Source organism: Siniperca chuatsi, linkage group LG14, assembly GCF_020085105.1.
Source record: "Siniperca chuatsi isolate FFG_IHB_CAS linkage group LG14, ASM2008510v1, whole genome shotgun sequence".
NCBI lineage: Eukaryota > Metazoa > Chordata > Actinopteri > Centrarchiformes > Sinipercidae > Siniperca > Siniperca chuatsi.
Genome location: NC_058055.1, coordinates 1,755,231 through 1,776,797, shown reverse-complemented (window position 1 = coordinate 1,776,797; position 21,567 = coordinate 1,755,231). Strand labels below are relative to the sequence as shown.

The 21,567-nt window shown below is 41.7% G+C and overlaps 1 protein-coding gene across 32 annotated transcripts in view; it reads right to left on the bottom strand.

Annotated features, from left to right (window-relative positions):
* Positions 1–21,567, bottom strand: part of dlg2 (discs, large homolog 2 (Drosophila)) — a 208,837-nt gene that overhangs the window by 134,063 nt on the left and 53,207 nt on the right. For 24 of the 32 annotated variants that reach the window (XM_044222406.1, XM_044222362.1, XM_044222370.1 and 21 more), the window contains one exon: positions 21,492–21,560. In XM_044222406.1, the coding sequence (XP_044078341.1) occupies positions 21,492–21,560 (69 nt within the window). Of the gene's footprint in view, positions 1–17,108; positions 17,322–17,343; positions 17,759–19,600; positions 19,736–21,491; positions 21,561–21,567 lie in introns of those variants that run through there. The other 8 variants (XM_044222382.1, XM_044222383.1, XM_044222391.1 and 5 more) reach the window with 6 other exon arrangements.

Below are 21,567 nucleotides of genomic sequence, written 5' to 3'. Positions count from 1 at the left end.
AGATCTGTGCCTTGATACAATCCTGTCTCGGAAGTTTACAGACAATTCCTTGGACTTCATGGCTTGGTTTGTGCTCTGACATGCACTGTTAACTGTGGGACCTTATACAGACAGGTGTGTGCCTTTCCAAATCATGTCCAATCAACTGAATTTACCACAGGTGGACTCCAATCAAGTTGTAGAAACATCTCAAGGATGATCAGTGGAAACAGGATGCACCTGAGCTCAATTTTGAGTGTCATGGCAAAGGCTCATTTTTATTATTAATACATTTGCAACAATTTCAAACAAACTTCTTTCATGTTGTCATTATGGGGTATTGTCTGTAGAATTTTGCGGAAAATAATGAATTTAATCCATTCTGGAATAAGGCTGTAACATAACAAAATGTGGAAAAAGTGAAGCGCTGTGAATACTTTCCAGACGTGCTGTATATGATGTTGGGATTCACAATGGGGGGGAACCCACTTGTGTAGGTGCAATCAATTAACTATGGCTATCAGAATGATCTAAGATAATCATAAATAGCTTTAATGAATAAAGTTGGGGGCACCACTCTTCTTAAAAAGCCAATTAATTGATTGAGTCTCATAAAATACACTAATTACTCAATACACAAGCATTTATTAAAAGATAAACAAAGCAACAACACACAATGTGAAATCTACTCTAAATACACTAAACTACAGAACAAAGGGTGTGTGTGTGTGCGCGCCAAAAGGAATTTATGTATGTTTCTTTGTTCTGCCTCCGTATGTCTTGCATGCACGAGCATGAACCCACGTGGTCAGAAACAAAGGAACATGTGAAGCGGGAGCTTCAAAGTTACTCTCCGCCGTGTGGTTTGTTTTTAAGGCCAAATCAAAGTGCATGTGTGTGATCTGTAAGCTAACAGTGCCAAGTTAGAAAAGAGGATAGTTAGTTGCATGCAAGACTCTGTGTCTGTGTGAACATCACTAACATCAACTCAGCATGTGGCTACCAAATTAACCTAACAGATGAAAACACATCATAAAAATAAAACCTCAATGAAAACACATCAGTAACGTCACATGTACAAAAGTCTTTTGCTTAGCTATATACACTGTTACTCTGTGCTATGCCCAGCTGTTACGTTACCCGTCTGTTGGAAGGAAAGAGAGGTGGCTTTGGTGCTGCTGTTAGCTGGCGGTCAGTCTGTTGTAGACGAGCCAAACTGCAAAGAAATGTGGTTCCAGGCAAGATTATTTGCTGTGTAGTGTCCGTTTATGCAGATGAGTGGAACCCGGTCTGTTGTCTGTTGTCTTCCTTACAGTTAGCTCAGCGCTAACTTCCTTAGCTGCCTTTAAAGTTTAGCTGTCAGGCTTTGTGTGATAGCCATTGGCGCAAACTAAACTTGGTTGCAGGGATCTTATGCAGGCTCTTGCGTCGCTGCGGTAAGATCAAAGAGTTCGGTTCTGCTGCATGTTTCTGCTCCAAGCAGATTACAGTGCGGTGGTAGCAGACAACCTGTCTGCAAGGTACTGGAGACGAAGCCAGGAGAAAAGAGAAGCTTGCTTACTCTCAGTTAGCGGTGAGCTAACCAGAAATCTTGCATGCATCTGTGTTGGCCTAATCCTTTGTTCTTCGTCGGGGGGGATCTGCGTAATGCAGACCTCCTGAGGTCCGGGCATAGAGCGAGGAGGAAAGAGACAGAACAAATGATCGCTGATATTGACCTGGTGATACCTCTAGATCACTCAGCAGAAATCTTCTGGACCGTATGCACATGCACTTTATGGTTAACATGACCCCAAATTTGAATGTTGTTAATATTATTATTGAATCCTAAAAGGTTACAATGCAGAACTATGACACTTCACATCTTATCTTATTGTAACACATATCTATTATGCCATACTACTTATCATATTCTTATACCACTGCATACCATGCTTATATCCTATAATTAGTATTGTATACTATTCTATTGTACTAAAATAGTAGAATATATATACTGCATATACAGACTTTGTCAGCATTGGCTCAAGGCTTGTTTTTTGCACATATAATACATTAATGCACATTCATGTACACTGGCCTAGGGTGTTGTAGTGTATATAGCTTTCTTATTTCTCAATAAGAAAATAAATAATAATAATAATAATGTAGTCCCTGTGCCCTCCACAGAGAACTGAGTAAACTTTCCCTGTTTACAAGAAACAGACCTGTATGTATGTGTATAAAAAAAAAACCTTGTCCTTCACCCTCCGCGGGTGGTCTCATCCTTCGAGCTCGGGTCCTCTACCAGAGGCCTGGGAGCTTGAGGGTTCTGCGCAGTATCTTTGCTGTTCCCAGTACTGCACTCTTCTGGACCGAGATGTCTGGTGTTCTTCCAGGGATCTGCTGTAGCCACTCCTCCAGTTTGGGGGTCACTGCCCCGAGTGCTCCGATGACCACGGGCACCACTGTTGCCTTCACCTTCCAGGTCTTCTCCAGCTCTTCTCTGAGCCCTTCTCTAGTTTCTCATGTTCCTTTTTCCTGATGTTGCCATCGCTTGGTATCGCCACGTCAACCACAACGGCTTTCCTCTGCTGTTTGTCAACCACCACGATGTCAGGCTGGTTCGCCATTACCATTCTGTCAGTTTGGATCTGGAAGTCCCACAGGATCTTGGCTCGGTCTACCACCTTTGGAGGTGTTTCCCACTTTGACCTCGGGGTTTCCAGTCCATACTCAGTGCAGATGTTCCTGTACACTATGCCAGCTACTTGGTTATGGCGCTCCATGTATGCTTTCCCTGCCAGCATCTTACACCCTGCAGTTATGTGGATTGTCTCAGGGGCCTCTTTGCACAGCCTACACCTTGGGTCTTGTCTGGTGTGGTAGATCTGGGCCTCTATTGCTCTGGTGCTCAGGGCCTGCTCCTGTGCAGCCATGATGAGTGCCTCTGTGCTGTCCTTCAATCCAGCCCGCTCTAGCCATTGGTAGGACTTCTTGATATCAGCCACTTCAGTTATGTTCCGGTGATACATCCCATGTAGGGGTTTGTCCTCCCATGATGGTCCCTCCTCCAGCACGTCTTCCTCTGTTCCCCATTGCCTGAGACATTCCCTGAGCACGTCATCTGTTGGGGCCTTATCTTGGATGTACTTGTGGATCTTGGATGTTTCATCCTGGATAGTGGCTCTCACACTCACTAGTCCACGGCCTCCTTCCTTACGGCTAGCAGACAGTCTCAGGGTGCTGGATTTGGGATGGAACCCTCCATGCATGGTGAGGAGCTTTCGCGTCTTAACGTCTGTGGTCTGTATCTCTTCCTTTGGCCACCTTATTATTCCCGCAGGGTATCTGATCACTGGCAGGGCGTAGCTGTTTATTGCCTGGGCCTTCTTCTTGCCATTGAGCTGACTTCTTAGGACTTGCCTTACTCGTTGGAGGTATTTGGCCGTTGCCGTCCTGGCATTGAGTCATATGCTTTCTTGTAATCAATCCAGGCAGTGCACAGGTTGGTGTGTCGGGCTCTGCAGTCTTGGGTGACTGTTCTGTCAACCAGGAGTTGGTGTTTGGCTCCTCTGGTTCCTCTGCCAATGCCCTTCTGTGCTTTACTCATGTATTGATCCATGTGTCCACTTATCTTAGCCGCGATGATGCCTGATATGAGCTTCCATGTTGTGGAGAGACAGGTTATTGGCCGATAGTTGGATGGGACTGTACCCTTTGCGGGATCCTTCAGGATCAGGATTGTAAGCCATTCAGGGTGCGTCCCATCTCTTAGCAGCTGGTTCATTTGTGCTGCTAGGCGCTCATGGAGTGCAGTGAGCTTCTTTAGCCAGTAGGTGTGGATCCTGTCAGGGCCCGGTGCTGTCCAGTTCTTCATACCTGAGACTCTTTCTTGGATGTCTGCCGCTGTGATGGTGACTGGATTCTGTTCAGGGAGGTTGCTGTGGTCCTTTCTCAGGGCCACCAGCCACTGTGCATCGCTGTTGTGTGATGCCTCCCTTTCCCATATACTTTTCCAGTACTGTTCCGTTTCCAGCCTTGGTGGGTCTGGTCTGCTGTTATTACCCTGCCATTGAGCGTACACTTTCACAGGTTGAGTTGCGAACAGCCAGTTTATTCTTCTGGCTTCATTATCTCTCGTGTATCTCTTTAGGCGGCTGGCCAAGGCTTGGAGCCTTTGTTTGGCAGTTTCGAGTGCTTCAGGTATGGGCATCTGGTTGCACTTCTTGGGTACTTGCTTTCTCATTGCACCTCTCTCAGCCTCTGTCAGTTGGCTCACTTCTCTCCGGGCCTCCTTGATTTTTGCCTCCAACCTTTGTTTCCATGGTGGGTATTGTCTCTCATGGCTCCCATGGTTGCTCTTGTAGCCAAGCATCTCTAGGATCACTGCTGCTGAGGCGTATATCAGCTCATTGGTTTCAGTGATGGTTGTGGTAGGGATCGCTCTCAATGCTGCATTCACATCTTCTAGGAGACTTTCTGATGGTACTTCACTTAGCCGTTGTAGTTGGCGTCGGGGTTGCCTTGTATTCATCCTCGCCATGATCTTATCTTTCAGGTCAGTCGCTGCCTCGCTCAGCGTGATTTCTCTTGGGGCTTCGTGCCCAATCTCTGGTTGGGGAGCTGCTGGTTGCTCCCCTCTGACCTGTAGTCCTGGCTCCCCCTTGCCGTAGCATTTGTGTTGTACCTCGTCAATCTCAAGTTGTGATAGCAGTTGCCGCTTGTGGATGTTGGAACACTGAGCTACTAGTTGCTTCGCCGTAAGCCTTGATTGTGGGTTTCGAAGTAACCATTCATCCCACATCCTGTGCATGTAACCCCTCTGACTAGGGTTACTGGAGTAGTAGCATTCCAACAGAGCCTTATTATCGCATCTCGCCCATCTCCGTCTTGTTCCAGTAGCCCATTTGTATATACTCGTTGGAGGTATTTGGCAGTTGCTGTTTTCCTTGTTACCTCTTTGAGGTTGCCATTTGCCTGTGGTATTCCAAGGTACTTGTAACCATCCTCAATGTCTGCTATTGTTCTTTCTGGGAGTGAGACCCCTTCTGTGTGGACTAACTTCCCTCCCTTTGTCACCATTCAACTACACTTCCCAAGCCCAAATTACATCCCAATGTCAGAGCTGTAGATCCTGGTGGTGTGGATCAGTGAGTCGATGTCCCGCTCGCTCTTAGCGTATAGCTTGATGTCATCCATCTAGAGGAGGTGACTGATGGTGGCCCCATTCCTGAGTCGGTATCCATAGCCAGTCTTGTTGATTATTTGGCTGAGGGGGTTCAGACCTATGCAGAACAGCAGTGGGGACAGAGCATCTCCTTGGTATATGCCACATTTGATGGATACTTGTGCAAGTGGCTTGCCATTGCCCTCAAGGGTGGTTTTCCACAGCCTCATCGAGTTTGCAATGAAGTCCCTTAGAGTCCTGTTGATGTTGTACATCTCCATGCATTCAGTGATCCACACACACACACACATACATACAGCAATTAACATCCAGTCAGGCTCTGTGGCATATAATGTATACAAATGCTGAGCAGGCCCAGTTAATTCTGATTTTGTATCAAGATGGTAAGAGGAAAAGATCTAAGTGACTTTAAAAGAGGGTTCATTGTTGGGGCACGGATTGCAGGAGCTTCAGTCAAAAAGACTGGCTAGTGTTTCAGTAGGAACAGTGACTAAAGTGACATCTGCATTTCGATCTTTGGGAAAGACATCAGTAAATAGGGTCGGAAATTGTGGTCGACAAGTGCAAGTGAATATTTGATGACCATGATGCTCATGCATTAGTGCGATATGTAAGGAAAAACAGAGCAACTCTTCCTCAGGTGACTGAGAATGTCAGGATGTGATCAGACTGTGTCAGCAGTTGTCCATCGACAATTACATCGAGAGGGATATTATAGTGGGGTTGCAGCTCATAAAACCCTCATAACAAAGATGAATGCACATTTGAGAGTTCAGTGATGCAAAAACCATAGCCACTGGTCTACAGAGAAAAAAAGTGATATGATCCAATGTGTTATCCTTCACCATATTCTCGACAAGTGGGCGAGTGCATGTGTGGCATACACCAATGGAATGTTACAGGCCTGACTGCTTGACACCTACAGTGAAGGGATCTGGTGGCTCTGTTATGCTGTGGGGGGAGTTTTGCTGGCACGGTTTGGGTCCACTTGTCCCCTTAGAGGGAAGGGTCACCTTCTGATGTGTTGAAATGTTTATGATGAAACATTTCTATCCTGATGTGGTCTCTTCCAGCATGACAATGCCCCCATCCATAGGGCATGAGGGGTCACCGAATGGTTTGATGAGTATGAAAATTATGCTATGCTATGGCCTTCGCAGTCACCAGATCTCAATTGGTCATTGATAATTTAGTGTATTTAGAGTAGAACCCAATTGAACACCTATGGGAGATTTTGGACCAGTGTGTTAGACAGTGCTCTCCACCACCATCATCAAAACACCAAATGAGGGAATATCTTTTGGAAGAATGGTGTTCTATCCCTTGTAGAATAAAAAGGTGCATTGAAACTGTTCTGGCAGCATGTGGTGGCCCAACATCTTACTAAGACACTTTATGTTGGTTATTCCTTTAATATATATGCACATTTATTAATATTACATGAAACCTCACTTGTCACAATGGCCAATGTTGTGTATAATTATTGTCTATGTATGTACCTGTGATTCACACTGTCAGGTATTACTCAGTGGATGATCAGGTGATTGGTGTTTGGTATCCTCCAATTGCTGAGAAGGCCAGGCTTTCAAACAGAATTAGACATGTGGAAAACATTATTAATTCTCTAGAATAAAGAAGAAAATGTAACAAAGAAAAGATAGGACAGATTCAGTGGTGGGAGATGTAGAAGTTCCGCGCTACTGGCATCGGATACTGCCCCTAACAAGATACTTTAAGAACAGGAGAACCCCCAAAGATCACTCTCTTCTTTTTTCTTTTCCTTTTTCTTTTCTTCTTCTTCTTCTTCATCCACTCTACCGCCTTGTTGGCACTGAGCCTAGCTTGGTACACCCCGTTCGCTCGGATCTCAGCTGGAACCCCTGAGCCCTACAGAACATGCTGAAGGCCGGCATCCAGCCAACCTACTGAAAGAAACCTGCTCCAGTCTGTGCAACGTCAACGACAAATGCTGCCATCACGTTTTCTCTCACAACCAGCCAAGTGGGGGTGATCGAAAACCTCATCATCCTGCTGCCTGCTGAGAGTGAGAGAGAGAGAGAGAGAGAGAGCGAACAGGCCAAACTGCCTCTTTGCGGCTGATTGCACCCGAGAAAGCCAGAGAAAAACCGAGAAACCCAAGCTCCGGAGAGTAGTCAACACGTGAGTCAACGCTGATCACCCGCTTCCCTCTCCCCTCCAACTTTTACCCTGGCCATCTGAACACCAGGTGAAACTTTACCTTTTCCTTATATTGAGGTTGATGCTGTAGCATAAGAGCAATTAGGGAATGTTAGGATAGGAGTAAGGTCAATATAGAAACAATCTTGGATTGTTTAAGTATTTCTCTTTTACTTCCCAATAATCTCTCTCAGCTGCTGAATGGTGGATTAATTCAGTGTAACTGGTTAATGTTAAAGCTTTCATCCACTTGGTGGGCTCTTTTGTTCCCACAAGTAATCCACCTTGCCAAGATATCAATCACTCCTTTATCTGGTATATAGTGATCCTCATTAATTCATTCATTACGTGCCTACCACTGTATATATAGGTTCATTTGTCATTGCATTTATTAATTTATTCGTAGGTTTAGTTTTGTGTCATTAGTTGTTCAATAAACTTTTGAAGTTGAGCATATGGTTTGTGTGTATGAAGTATTATAGTCTCTGTTTACGAGTCAAGAACTTACGCAACCTCCAGATTTAGACTGAATTAATGAATCATTTTCTCTTTTCGAAGGGTGGTGCCCCGAGGTGAATTTAATACAAGTTAAATTCTGTTGCTCACTATAAGTACTGATCATTTGTGATAGCCCGAAGTGAGTATAATCACTCTACTATCTACTATCTTTTGTACCAATTCATGTATTTACGCTACATATTTTGGTGCCCCGTATTAATCTATTCACGCTATAATAATAATAATGATAATAAAAATTGTCAGCCTTATCCTTGAAGAAATGTCTATAGAATTTCTTTCCTAGAATACATTCACTATCTGCAATATACTTCATGTAATGTTTCCGACATGTGTCCCTATTTTATTGCTAAGTCTACATATTAGTTAGCCTGGGAAACAGACGAATCTGCGGACCTCATGTTTTATTTGCTCCGGCAGATGTGTCTGGCCCCCCTCCCATTCAGACAGATTTCCAACCGAAGTGGATCCGGTCTAATATGGGGCAGGTTTGATACAATGACTGACAGAGGAGTGTCACAGGTCAGGATTTGAAAAGTCACATGTCACACGTTCCGCTGCTCTGACTGGTTGTAGGTCTGGACCCGTGTCCAGTCTGGAGGGATTTTGAGATAATGGCAAGGCAACAGCAAGATGCTTTAGTCTCAGTCTTAAACAGAGGTCACACAGTTGACCGAATAGCTCTGTGAAAAGGTTTAAATCAGCGTGCAACTGAGAAACAGTAGGGGAAGTGTTTCAAGCTTGTGGGGTGAAAATAAAATGTGTTCACACCCAGAGGGGCTTACTGACAAATATTTGCAATTCCAAAGAGTGCAACAAAAAATAGAAAAAGGTGCAGAAAGTGGAGACTGGCAACTATGCAGACAACTGAGCCTCATGTACTCCTCATGTAACTTGAAATCTTCCTTGTGGCTTTGAACTAAAATACTTCTGTAAGCCCACTCCAATTTTAGACCTTCATTGTGAGGTTGTTGAAGTTGTTAGTGTCAAAGAAAAAACCATACTGTATATGCCTGTTATTTATTCATCCATGAGTACATAAAGGACAACAAATACTTCTTGTTCCACCCTGATTTCACTCATTCCGCCTGTTTCCTGAGTTGTAATTTGTGAATCAATGTTATTGACTGGCCACAAGTCCACTCAGCCATCAGCCAACAAATTTAAGAAAAGAAATGGAAAGTGAGGCAAAGACAGTAAAATACTGAAATAATTTGCCAGGACCAGTTGTCATTATAGTCTGTAAAATCAACGGTTGCTGCCTTAACCTTCCACTTGCTACAGCTTGTTAAGACTCTGTCTCTTGCAGTATTGAAATATTACAATTTGCAATGTCAATATGACAACGATTCATCATTCAGCCCAACTAAACCTGTCTACTGCATGTTTGTTTTCACCAGTATGAAAGAGAAGCCTCTGCTGCATTACCTCACCAAATGGGTGTCAGAATCCAGATGAGAGAGTTAATCTAAAAACAGCAACAATGGCAGAGTATCCGCACACTCATGTAGGAGTGGCTTCTTCCTGTTTTTCCCCCCCTCTATTTTCCTCTCATGCTGAATTACAGCACAGTACTCATCATTCCCAGAAGCATTACATAACGTGGCTATGGAATAAAAACAGCATGTCATTATGCTGTGCACATTCATTATGGAGAGCTGAATATAATATTCACAGTGTCATACAAGCACTAAGAGGGGTACAGTATGCAGCAACAGTTTGGAGATGCTATCTTGATGGTATCTCACAGATGACACAAATCAGAGCATCTAATACATTTTCTGAGAGTTAAATGCATGTTTTGCTTTTGATTTTCCTTTTTGAAGATAGCAAATTGCACATGGCAGTATATCCCCCCTCAAAATCACTAATCAGACACTATGAGCTAATTAAAGAAATGAATGACAGTTACTACAAAGTGTAGAGTTTTTAATGGGCACTTCCATTATACCTGCGGTTGTGGCCAACAAATGCAGCCTTCTTTTGCTCACACAGTAGTTGATCCTTTCATGGCCACGTCATATTGACCACATATTTGGTTCAAGCAGTCATAGTGACGGTGTCTGCCCCCTGATCACTTAAATTAATAAAATCTAAAGTTAACAGAAGAGGAGTTATACATAAAAACCTAAACAAAAATGCTGAAATAGCACAACAAAATAGGAGAATTAAATGTGGACTCTTAAACATCAGATCTCTGTCATCTAAAGCTGTACTAGTGAACGATTTAATATCCGAGTATCATATTGACTTATTTTGTCTTACTGAAACCTGGCTGGGTCATGAAGAATATGTCAGCCTAAATGAATCCACTTCGCCCAGTCATATTAATACTCATATTCCTTGAGGCACCGGCCGAGAAGGTAGAGTTGCAGCCATTATAACTCATTTGAAAGCCTTGTTCTTAGTCTTTCACACCCAACCTGGAAAACACGACAGCTAATTCTATTCCATTTTAGTGTACAGCGCTCCTGGTCCTTATTAAAACAGATCAATAAAGTCAGAGAGGCCAGATTGAGGTGGTTTGGACGTGTTCAGAGGAGAGACTGTGAATATTTTGGTAGAAGGATGCTGAGGTTGGAGCTGCCAGGCAGGAGGTCTAGAGGAAGACCAAAGAGGAGATTTATGGATGTAGTGAGAGAGGACATGAAGTTAATTGGTGTGAGTGAAGAGGATCCAGAGGACAGGGCTAGATGGAGGCACATGATTCGCTGTGGCGACCCCTGAAAGGGAACAGCCGAAAGGAAAAGAAGAAGTAATTATTGTAGGTGATTTCAATATCCATGTGGACGTTGAAAATGATAGCCTAAGTACTGCATTTATCTCGTTATTAGATTTGATTGGCTTTTGTCAGAGTATACATGAAGCCACTCACTGTTTTAACCACACCCACTTCCATCTGCATTTAATTCAATGTTATGTCTCAATATAACAAAGGGCTCCTATGCAAATCGCAGCCCCTCCCAAATTGACCATTTAGTTGATAGCGCTGCAGACTCACTGCGAACGATACTCAATTCTATCACTCTTCTAAAAAAGAAGATAATAAAACAAAGAAGGTTAGGTCCATGGTATAACCCAAAACCCGCAAATTAAAACAAACATCACAAAAACTTGAAAGGAAATGGCGTTCCAACAACCTGGAAGAATCTCGTTTAGTCTGACAAGATAGTCTTAAAACATATAAGAAGGCCCTCCGTAATTCCAGAGCAGCTTAAAATTTTAACTATTTGAGAAAAAATATTCATCAAGTCCTGCCTTCAACCAGTGCCGACTTGTTTTCAAACACAGGAACCTTGGAAACAGCTGTAGAGCCTGATGTGTGTTTTGGCTGCTTTGCTCCTGTCGTTCTTCTTCAGCTGACTTCGAAGATTAATTCATCTAAGCCATCAACCTGTCTCTTTTCCAACTAGGCTGCTTAAAGATATTTTAGCCTTAGTTAGCACTTCTTTACTGGATATGATCAATCTGTCTTTATTAACAGGCTATGTACCACAATCCTTTAAAGTAGCTGTAATTAAACCGCTTTTTAAAAAGCCCACTCTTGATCCAGGGGTTTTAGCCAACTATAGACCTACATCTAACCTTCCCTTTCTTTTTAAGATCCTTGAGAAAGCAGTTGCCAATCTGTTGTGTGACTTTATAAATAACAATAGTTTATTTGAGGATTTTCAGTTAGGATTTAGAGTGCATCATAGCACAGAGACAGCACTGGTGAAAATTACAAATGACCTTTTAATTGCATCAGACAATGGACTTGTCTCTGTACTTGTCTTGTTAGATCTTAGTGTTGCGTTCGACACCATTGACCATAACATCCTATTACAGAGACTGGAACATGTAATTAGCATTAAAGGAGCCGCACTAAGCTGGTTTAAATCCTATCAATCAGATCGATCTCAGTTTGTACATGTTGATGGTGAGTCCTCCATACACGCCAAAGTTAGTCATGGAGTTCCACAAGGTTCTGTGCTTGGACCGATTCTATTCACCCTATATATGCTTCCTCTAGGCAATATTATTAGGAAACACTCCATAAACTTTATACTTCATACCCAATTATATCTATTGATCAAGCCAGATGAACCTAACCAGTTAACTAAACTTCAAGCATGCCTTAAGGACATAAAGACCTGGATGACCTGCAACTTTCTGATGTTAAACTCAGACAAAACTGAAGTTATTGTACTTCCTCACCTCCGAGACACATTATCTAAAGATATAGTTACTCTAGATTGCATTGTCCTGGCCTCCTTACCTCTGTAAGGAACCTCGGAGTTATCTTTGATCAGGATTTATCCTTTAACTCCAACATGAAACAAACTTCAAGGACTGCCTTTTTCACCTACGTAACATTGCAAAAATCAGGCACATCCTGTCTCAAAATGATGCCGAAAAATGAGTCCATGCATTTGTTACTTCTAGGCTGGACTACTGCAATTCCTTATTATCCGGCTGCCCGAATAAGTCCCTTAAGACTTTCCAGTTGATCCAGAATGCTGTGGCACGTGTACTGACAAGAACTAGGAAAAGAGATCATATTTCTCCAATATTAACTTCTCTGCACTGGCTTCCTGTAAAATCCAGGATAGAATTTAAAATCCTTCTCCTCACCTACAAAGCTTGTAATGGTCTGGCACCATCGTATCTTAAAGATCTCATAATACCTTATTATCCGACTAGAACACTGCACTCCCAGGATGCAGGGTTACTTGTGGTTCCTAGAGTCTCCAAAAGTAGAATGGGAGCCAGAACCTTCAGTTATCAAGCTCCTCTCCTGTGGAATCAGATCCCTGTTTGGGTTCGGGAGGCAGACACCATCTCCATATTTAAGAGTAGGCTTAAGACTTTCCCCTTATTGATAAAGCTTATAGTTAGGGCTGGCTTGGGTGAGTCCTGAACCATCCCTTAGTTATGCTGCTATAGGCCTAGACACTTCCCATGATGCACCTCTTTCCTCTCTCCTTCTCTCCCTCTGTATGCATTTTTATTCTTTTACTGCATGTTACTAACTCAACATTTTCTCTCTTGCGTAGTTTTGTGTTTTCTCGTTTCTCTCCTCTCTCTTTCTGTCGCTTTCAGCAGGTATTTCTGCCTCTGGAGCTGCAGAGACTGAATCTGTGGTTATTGGCCACCTGCTGCCGCCATGTTCCTGACCGACAACTGCTACTACAGTTGTTGTTATTGGCTCTGTTACTAATACTGACATTTTTCCTATAGCTGTCATTCCTATTATTACTAATTTATTAATATTAACACTACAATTACTATTCTATTTAAAAAAAATGTTTTTTTAAATCTACCATATCTACCAATCTTTCTTGATTACCTGTTTTTTGTGATTTTTTTAAGGACACTAGTTCCATCAGACTGATGTAAGTGACATGTTGCTTACAGCCACTCAAAATTTCCATTCTCTATGAGTGCATACTAAGGTTCAAATGGTGTATTATATATTTTTATACATATTTTGTATTCAATTAACAATTCAATTTTAATTACCAAGTTAATGCAGTTAATACCTTCTAATGACAAAGCCTACAAGTCAGCACAAGGTTACTCATCAAGCAAGTCTTTCACAGCTTGATTGTTTTTGGCGATGTAATAGCAACTGTGGGACATTAAAAATGCAATGCCTTTTAATCTTTGTGTGTGCAGGTGTATGCCACCTCATGCTGGCAGCCATGCAAAGTTGTCATTACAGGAAGAGGAGCATGGTTTATTCTCTTTTCTACTTTTTGAAAAACAGCTCCAGGTCCAGATAAGTTAAATCCATAGCTTATATTTAATTACATAACAATTTCAAATCTCGTATTTGAGAAGCTGTAACTAATAAGTTTAACTTGATAAATGACTTAGACATTTTTGATAATCAGTTAATTGTTTGATTTATTGACTAATAGCTTCAGCACTAGCTAAAATAACACCCCTCAAAGCTTTACAAAAGGTATTATTAAATGGCTGATGTATTGGCTTGCATTACAACTATTGTGGCTATATTAGGCATGGGACGATATGAAAATTTCATGTCACAATTATCCTGGCGAAAATAATTGCGATTCACAATATTCTCCTGATAATCATCAAAATACGCTTAAAACTCTCTCATATATATATATATATCTCAAACAGCAGAGGAAAGCCGTTGTGGTTGACGTGGCGATACCAAGCGATGGCAACATCAGGAAAAAGGAACATGAGAAACTAGAGAAGTACCAAGGGCTCAAAGAAGAGCTGGGGAAGGCCTGGAAGGTGAAGGCAACAGTGGTGCCCGTGGTCATCGGAGCACTCGGGGCAGTGACCCCCAAACTGGAGGAGTGGCTACAGCAGATCCCTGGAAGAACACCAGACATCTTGGTCCAGAAGAGTGCAGTACTGGGAACAGCAAAGATACTGCGCAGAACCCTCAAGCTCCCAGGCCTCTGGTAGAGGACCCGAGCTCGAAGGATGAGACCACCCGCGGAGGGTGAAGGACAAAGTTTTTATATAAAAAATTTTACCCCTGACTGATATAATAAAGGAATTATCTTTTAACAAAAATAAAGTCCAACTGGCATTGGCCTTTTGAAGTCACTCATGTGAGGATATTCACGATTATCCCGATTCTGTTGTAGTTTGTCAAGCACGGTAGCAGGGAAAGGACCCAAATGCAGACAGGTATGCAGTGTAGGTGCAGATCAACCATTTAATGATATGAAACACAAAAGGCTTACACAGATTTCAGGCAGTCCATCAGAGGCAAAACAATTCAGACAAAGAGCAGGCACGTAGTCAAAACTGAAAAAAAAATCAAGTCCAGTGGTGAGCAGGGAAATCCAAAATCCACAGACAGGCAAGTTACAGGGAAACAATAACTCCACAGAAAGACAAACCAGGACACTTGACGTAGGTATAATGACGAACTGACACTGAACAAAGGAAAAACTTTAACTGACTAAATACACTTAGGTAGGGGACACAACGAGACACAGGTGCAACTAATTAGGGCGGGGCAAACAATCCGAACTGGAGGGAAAAGCAAACAAAGACAGGAAGTAAAACAACAAGACACACGAGGAGAGGAGAACACTACAAAATAAAACAGGAAATAACAGGACAAAAACCCAAAACCATGACAGATTCACGATTATCCCGATATTGAAAATTTACCACAATCAACTTATCTTAAGTGTTTTTTATCGCGATCTGCAATAAAATCATATCTCGTCCCATCCCTAGACTATACTATACTACACAAACCCACACACATAAGCACACATGCAGACATGACCTCTGCCATGTGATAACACAAACAGTGGGGCAGATCTTTTCAATATAGTCATCCTCTCATACTGTATTGGGTGTAAAAGAAATGATCATCCAAATGTTTGTTAGTACCCACCGATTCTATTTTTTTTTTTTAAAGAAAAGCACGACCTCCATCAACAAAATGCATTTAATGCCACAACACCTTCTTCTCACAGAAGGCAGGCACTCTGAGTGAAAGGCAGCATACTAAGGCTGACTTGGTAATGGATTTCATGCAAAAGCCAGCTTGAATATTTCACCATGGCTTTCAGGATATCAACATCCTAACTGACCAAAGGGGACTCTGCTCTTGCCACATGTGTGATCCACAACATGCAAGGAAGAGAGAGATGTGTGTGTCCGTCTTTAACATTTCCAGTCAGGACGTGGGCTAACTCTCTTACTGGATGTAGACTATGCCTACTAAAGCTGCAAACCACTTAATGGAGATTTTCAGAATAAATGACGAAGAGAGCTCTGTCAGTTTCACTTAGAATGGTCCATGCAAGAAGTCAGAAGGCAAGTTGCTTCTAAAGGAGTAACCTGTTCACTGCTTTCATCATTGCTACATGCATGCAGACAGCATGGTTAGGTTATATCAGAAAAATTGCTTTTCTCACAGTTAGTAAACAAGACTCTATAGCTGTGCTAGTGGCTCTGTGACCTAAATACTACTGTCAGCATGCTAACATGCTCACAATGGCAATGTTAACATGCTGATGTTCAGCAGATATAATGTTTAACATGTTCATAATCTTACTTTAGTGAGTTAGCATGCTAACATTTGCTAATTAGCACTAAACACAAAGTACAGCTGAGGCTGATGGTAATGTTATTTAATTTTTTCCAGGTATTTAGTCATAAACCAAAATATTGGACAAATGAAAAGTTCAAACAACACTATTGTACTCCTGCACTGTACTTCAACTCAACAATAAATGCCTCATGTTACTTGCTTGCTGGTGTAGTTACCCGAATCATGACATACATATCACATAAAAAGCCTACTAAACAACTAACACAATGCTTATAGCATATATAGTGGCCTGCCTAACTACCATACTTAAAACCGTAAGAAGTCAGTATTATCTGCATGAAAGTAACCATAATTATGTGACAAACTATTTAAACATCATGTTCTCATGAACAAAACTGATATGTTCTTTTTTCATATTAATTATGAGGAGAAAGATACAGTACAGTGTCCTAGCACAAGAACATACTCATTGCCGTGAGTAAAACATTGCTGTGAGAGGAGGATTCCCCTCTCCAGTGATGCAATGGTCATTTACACAGTGAAGAGCAAACAGTACAAGCTCAGGGATAAGAGTTCACTGAAAATTTTTGAGACGTTTTCTCAAAAATACTGCAATTCTACATCTTGCATAAGGATTTGTGTATTATATTAACACAATAATATTTTGCTTGCAACCTTAGCCAAGTGGACTCCACAGCTTTCAGAAGTGCTTGTGTGCTGTGTGAGCAGAGGGCTGCAGCAGAGCCACAAGCTGGCTGACAGAAAGTTTAACCCAACTTCTGCTGCCATATCTCAACAGACAGGCAGCCGGGCTCTCTCTAGTTTGCTGACTGACACTGCGCATACTGTTGTTGGAGGGCAGAAGTGAATCATTCTCTCACACACATACATACTCAGACTAAACATGACAACTCACTCTGTGAGAACATAACCCACAGTAAATATACGCTGAAAGTATCCTATAGCAACAGTGGACAATAATTTATTCAACTCTGCACTTCAAAGCAACGAGGTGCTGAAGACCATCAGGACGGTGAGGGAAGACAAAAACATGCATGCAAATGCAATATTCAGAAACCAACACATAGACAGAGCTTCTTTCCTCCTGCTTCAGTGCACGTCTCATCCTCCTACAGTGCTCTTTCTCTCTGTCTCAGTCCATGTCTCCTTCTCATCCCCTCTCTGGTCCAGTGAATCATTCATTCGTGCTGTGTCTCTTACCTTTGTGGTGACAATGCAAAGACAATCCATGCTGGCCAGACAAAAAAGGAGCTCTCAACCTATGCTCAAATTCATCACTACTTATATCACCACTGGAGGGGAAAAAGCAGGAAGATGGAGAAAAAGATATCAGTGTGAAGAAGCGAGGAGAAAAGATTAAAAAAAGGTAAGGGTTGCTGAAGAAGGAAGAAGAGGGGGAGGAGAAGAGGAAGAGAACACACGCTCACACACTCACACGCTGGTGAGGGAGAAAGCCAAGGCGGCCAAACGTTACTGCATGTGGGCCCCTGGAGAGGATTGGGATGCCTCCTCCACAGCACTGAAGGCAATCAGGATTCCTAACGCCATCTCAGAGCAGAGCGTGCGTCATCAGCCAAAACACACATACACACACACACACATACAAAAAAAACGCTTAGCAGCTGGCCTAGCCTCCTCCAACAACCGAAATCATTCCTCAGCTTCTCTCCCTATCATTCATCCTCTGTCTCTTGTTTTAAGTTCATCCTCTCCTCGTCTCTCTCTCTCTCTCTCTCTCCCTCTCTCTCCTGTCTCTGGGCTGAGCGACTAGGCAGCGTTATAGAGAGAGCAAGGAAAGAGAGGACGAGAGCGTCAGCTCAGTGGAATGAATTAGATTCCCATGCTCTCTGTCTCACTGGCTATTAGCTGCTGTGGCAGACTGCTGGAACTTAATAATAACACACTGGCTTTAATCTCATCTGCAGAGCAGTGGCCGCACTGCCTTCCACTGACTTTGTGACAGACCTTTTACTGTGTCTGTGTGTGTGAGGGATTTAAGCCAACAATAGCCAATATTTGGTGCCAAAAATAAGAATTACAAATAACATCAGCAAAAGTTCTTCCAATAAACAAGCAACAAACTAGTAACACTAACGAATTCTAAATAAAAAATAATAATAATAATGATAAAATAAACAACTTCCATCACATTTAAGCTGGACACCATTTTAGCAGATGTTTGATTTTAATAAAAAGCCAAAATTGCCTGAGCTCTCTAACTCTACGGGTTCCTCTTTTTAATACTGCTGGATCATCATACCACTCATCAAATCACTTAACAGCTACCTATGTAACAGTGACGGTGTTTTTTGATTTATTTTTTTTTTTGCCATTTAACTGACAGCAAAGCTCATACTCAGTTCAGAACTTCTGACATTGAACAAAAGAAAAACTCTGACTAAATACACTTAGGTAGGGATGACAACAAGACAACGAAACAACGAGACACTGCATTGCAGTGAAACCTTGGCGGCAACCTTTGTCGGCGGCAGATTTCCCACCACCTACAACCGCAGTTTCAACTACTCCAGATATGTATTGTCATCATAAAGTGACAGAACCATTTCTGAGTCAACAAGACTTGAAAACTGCACACTTTCATCTACAATTATTTCATGAGAGACTAGAATATAACAGCAAAATACCACATGGGATTAGGGTTAGAAGTTTCCAAAAACAAATACAGCTCAATCTTGACTAATGCTCACAGACACATGATAAATTACAGCAGTCCAGGAACAATTATGTAAAAGCATGAAAAATTCTCTGTGTTGTTAAAAAGCAAAACAGATCTAATCTTTGCAGTGTTCTTAAATGGTATGATTTTGTATAAGTGGGAGATCAGTTAACATATACAAAAATGCCAACAAAAACTATGTCCAAACATTGGCATTATTTTCTCACACCTATTTAAAGAGTTTCCCCTCGGGGATCAATAAAGTATTTCTGATTCTGATTCTGATTACAGTCAACAGCTTACATCCTTATCATTCTTATTTGTCCACAGAGTTTATCTTAAGTAATTTCCAACACAGCTCCACCCAAATTTAACCTGAGTCAAGATCTCATCAGCTAGAGAAATTGAAAGCACAGTGTGTGTGTGCAGGGCCTTCAATTAAACAGCAAAACTGTATTCAGCTGAACAGGGTTAATCTGCTATTTGTTTCTGCCTTGTTGAGTGGGGAAAAAAGACACCTTGATAACAATTTTCACTTAATAAAATCACTTAATAAAAGCAAGGATTAATTAAAAGTTTCACTAATTCACCCATATAGTTAAGGCCGTTAGAACCTAAATGGTAAGGCCTCTGTAATTGTAAGTTTTATTTAGCTTTGCATTTGTCATTAATGAAAAGTTTAAATGCACAGATACATTCACCACAGTTTGAAGGTACTAATGTCTGTCCTTCAGCAAGTCAGAGTCTCAGCTGCATTTAATGCATGTTTGAAAACAATCTCTCTTTTAATTAACAGACTTTAACATATTCTTCATATGCAGTTTGCATTTATCCATCCTGCAAGTACTGTATACTGCAATGTGAGACTTTATTACAGTGCTGAAGTACATAAAACAGCATCAGATGTGTTCTGAAAAGTAAAGGTAAACACACTCTAATGTTCAAACCTCCCCCCTCTTGAGACTATAAGCATCTGAACTACAGCACATTTCCCCCACCTAAACTGTCCTGGTACCTGTTTTCTGGAGCCATCCTGGTGAAGAGGTGTGTCGCAGAATTTGACCTTGATTACTGCTTTCATTTGTGGAGCAGCGTCCCTACACTCCCAACCTCCCGTTGTTCTTACTGAGCACATTCACTAGCTCAGACTCCCTCTGCCAGAGCAACAGGGCTAATCTTTTCAGGTGATGCGGCTCAGGCAGCTTCGACTTATTGCATTAGAGAGAAGGAATGCTTTAACCTCCTTTGTTAGGGCTGCCGCTCATATTTACAGACTAGGTGTGACAAATTTGGATTCATCTATGTATGTGAACAACAGTGCTGACAGTGCTAACAGTCTACTAGACGGATTTAATCTAAAGCCTTCTATACTCTTTGACCTTGAAGCTGGCCTGTACCTGACCCCAACACATTCTCCTAAGTCATTTTCTGACATGGCAACTAAAAATCTTCAGATCTGCTCTCGGATTTCATTCCAGTGAAACTAAATGAAAATTAATAATAATAAATTAAATAATGGCGAGGTGAAATGTCTGCACTGGCTCCTTTTTATTTAAAGGTTCTGTATATGAGATTTTAAAATTAAAATAGCAGCAAACAACTATTTGCTATGTAAAGGTATAGTGGAGTAATGGCATCCTGAGCAGAGAATGATGTCACACTCCCTCCACGTGTGTTGTCATCCAAGCTTCTCTGTTCTTTTTTTGGTAGCCGGTCCGGCAGCGTGTGCATGTTAGTGCATGTGAGTCCCTCCCTGTAAGACTGTTGGCTTTGAGGAGAGTGATATAACGGCTTGTTCTCATCTAAGATGGTGGATTAAGGATTTATTTTGACCAAACCAGAGTTGGTGATTGTTAGAACAGTGGAAAGACAATTTTTTTTAGGTGGCTAAAATATGTTTTGTTGCTGCCTAGGTCCACAGCAGTGCATTACTTAGGTACTCCTGTCTGCTTCTTCAAACTGGGGGCGTGCAGAATGCCATCTAAAGATTGTAGATCTGTTTTTTTGTAGCTTTAGTACTTTCAATACTATCGAGTGTATAACTGACAGAGATTGTATCATTTTAAACATGTGGTATCGAAAAAGTATCAAAGTATCGATAATTTTGACAACCTTACGCTCTAGGGATCCTAACAATCTGAGTCTGTCAATGGCAAAAACAAGCACTTTTAGTGGACATACTTTGACGGGCGCAGTTGTCCCAAAGGATTACGTTGCAGCCATTGCAGTACATTTCAAGGCTGCCTTTTCACATCTAACTCTGTGAATTAAGGGTTTATTTTGACCAAACCAGAGTTGGTGATTGTTGGAACAGTGGAAAGACTAACCAAGACGGTTTTGGTGAGTTTTATTTTGCTTCTGTCCAGTTTGAATGAAGTGTGTTTTACAATGATCTGCGAGGTAAAATTACTGTTTTTCTCAAAGGAGTCTGGTAGTCCGTAGCGGTCTAACATGCTGGTGCTCTAGTGCAACATTTATGCAACGTTTATTTACTTAGATGATAACAAATTTAACATATTGCCATCTTTTCTACAGATATATTTCTCATTTTCTACTTTTCTGAACAGCACGCAGAGTGACAGGAAACAAGAAAAACCAACTCTTATTTACTTTTGTGAGGTTGGAGCTACAAAATGCTTCTTGAAGAACCAAGTGTTATATTGCTGGGAAAAGATGTGTTGGGCTGCGTTACATTGCAGTGTTACATTACCATGCCATGATGAAGTGAAATCCCAAAATTAGATCACAGAATGAAATGGACCAAAATAGATGCTGGGAACGAAAACACAATGGGTGACTTAGTGTGATGTATAGTCCCAAATTAATAAAAGATCCCACAAACCTAATGCAAGACATAAACATACTGTACACACAGAAAGAATGTATGGGTTCCAGAAATAACTCACCTCAGAGGTTTTGGCACTGCTCTCCCCTTGGTCCATTCCACTGGGTTCTGAGCTGCTCTGCTCCCTCTGCTGGGAA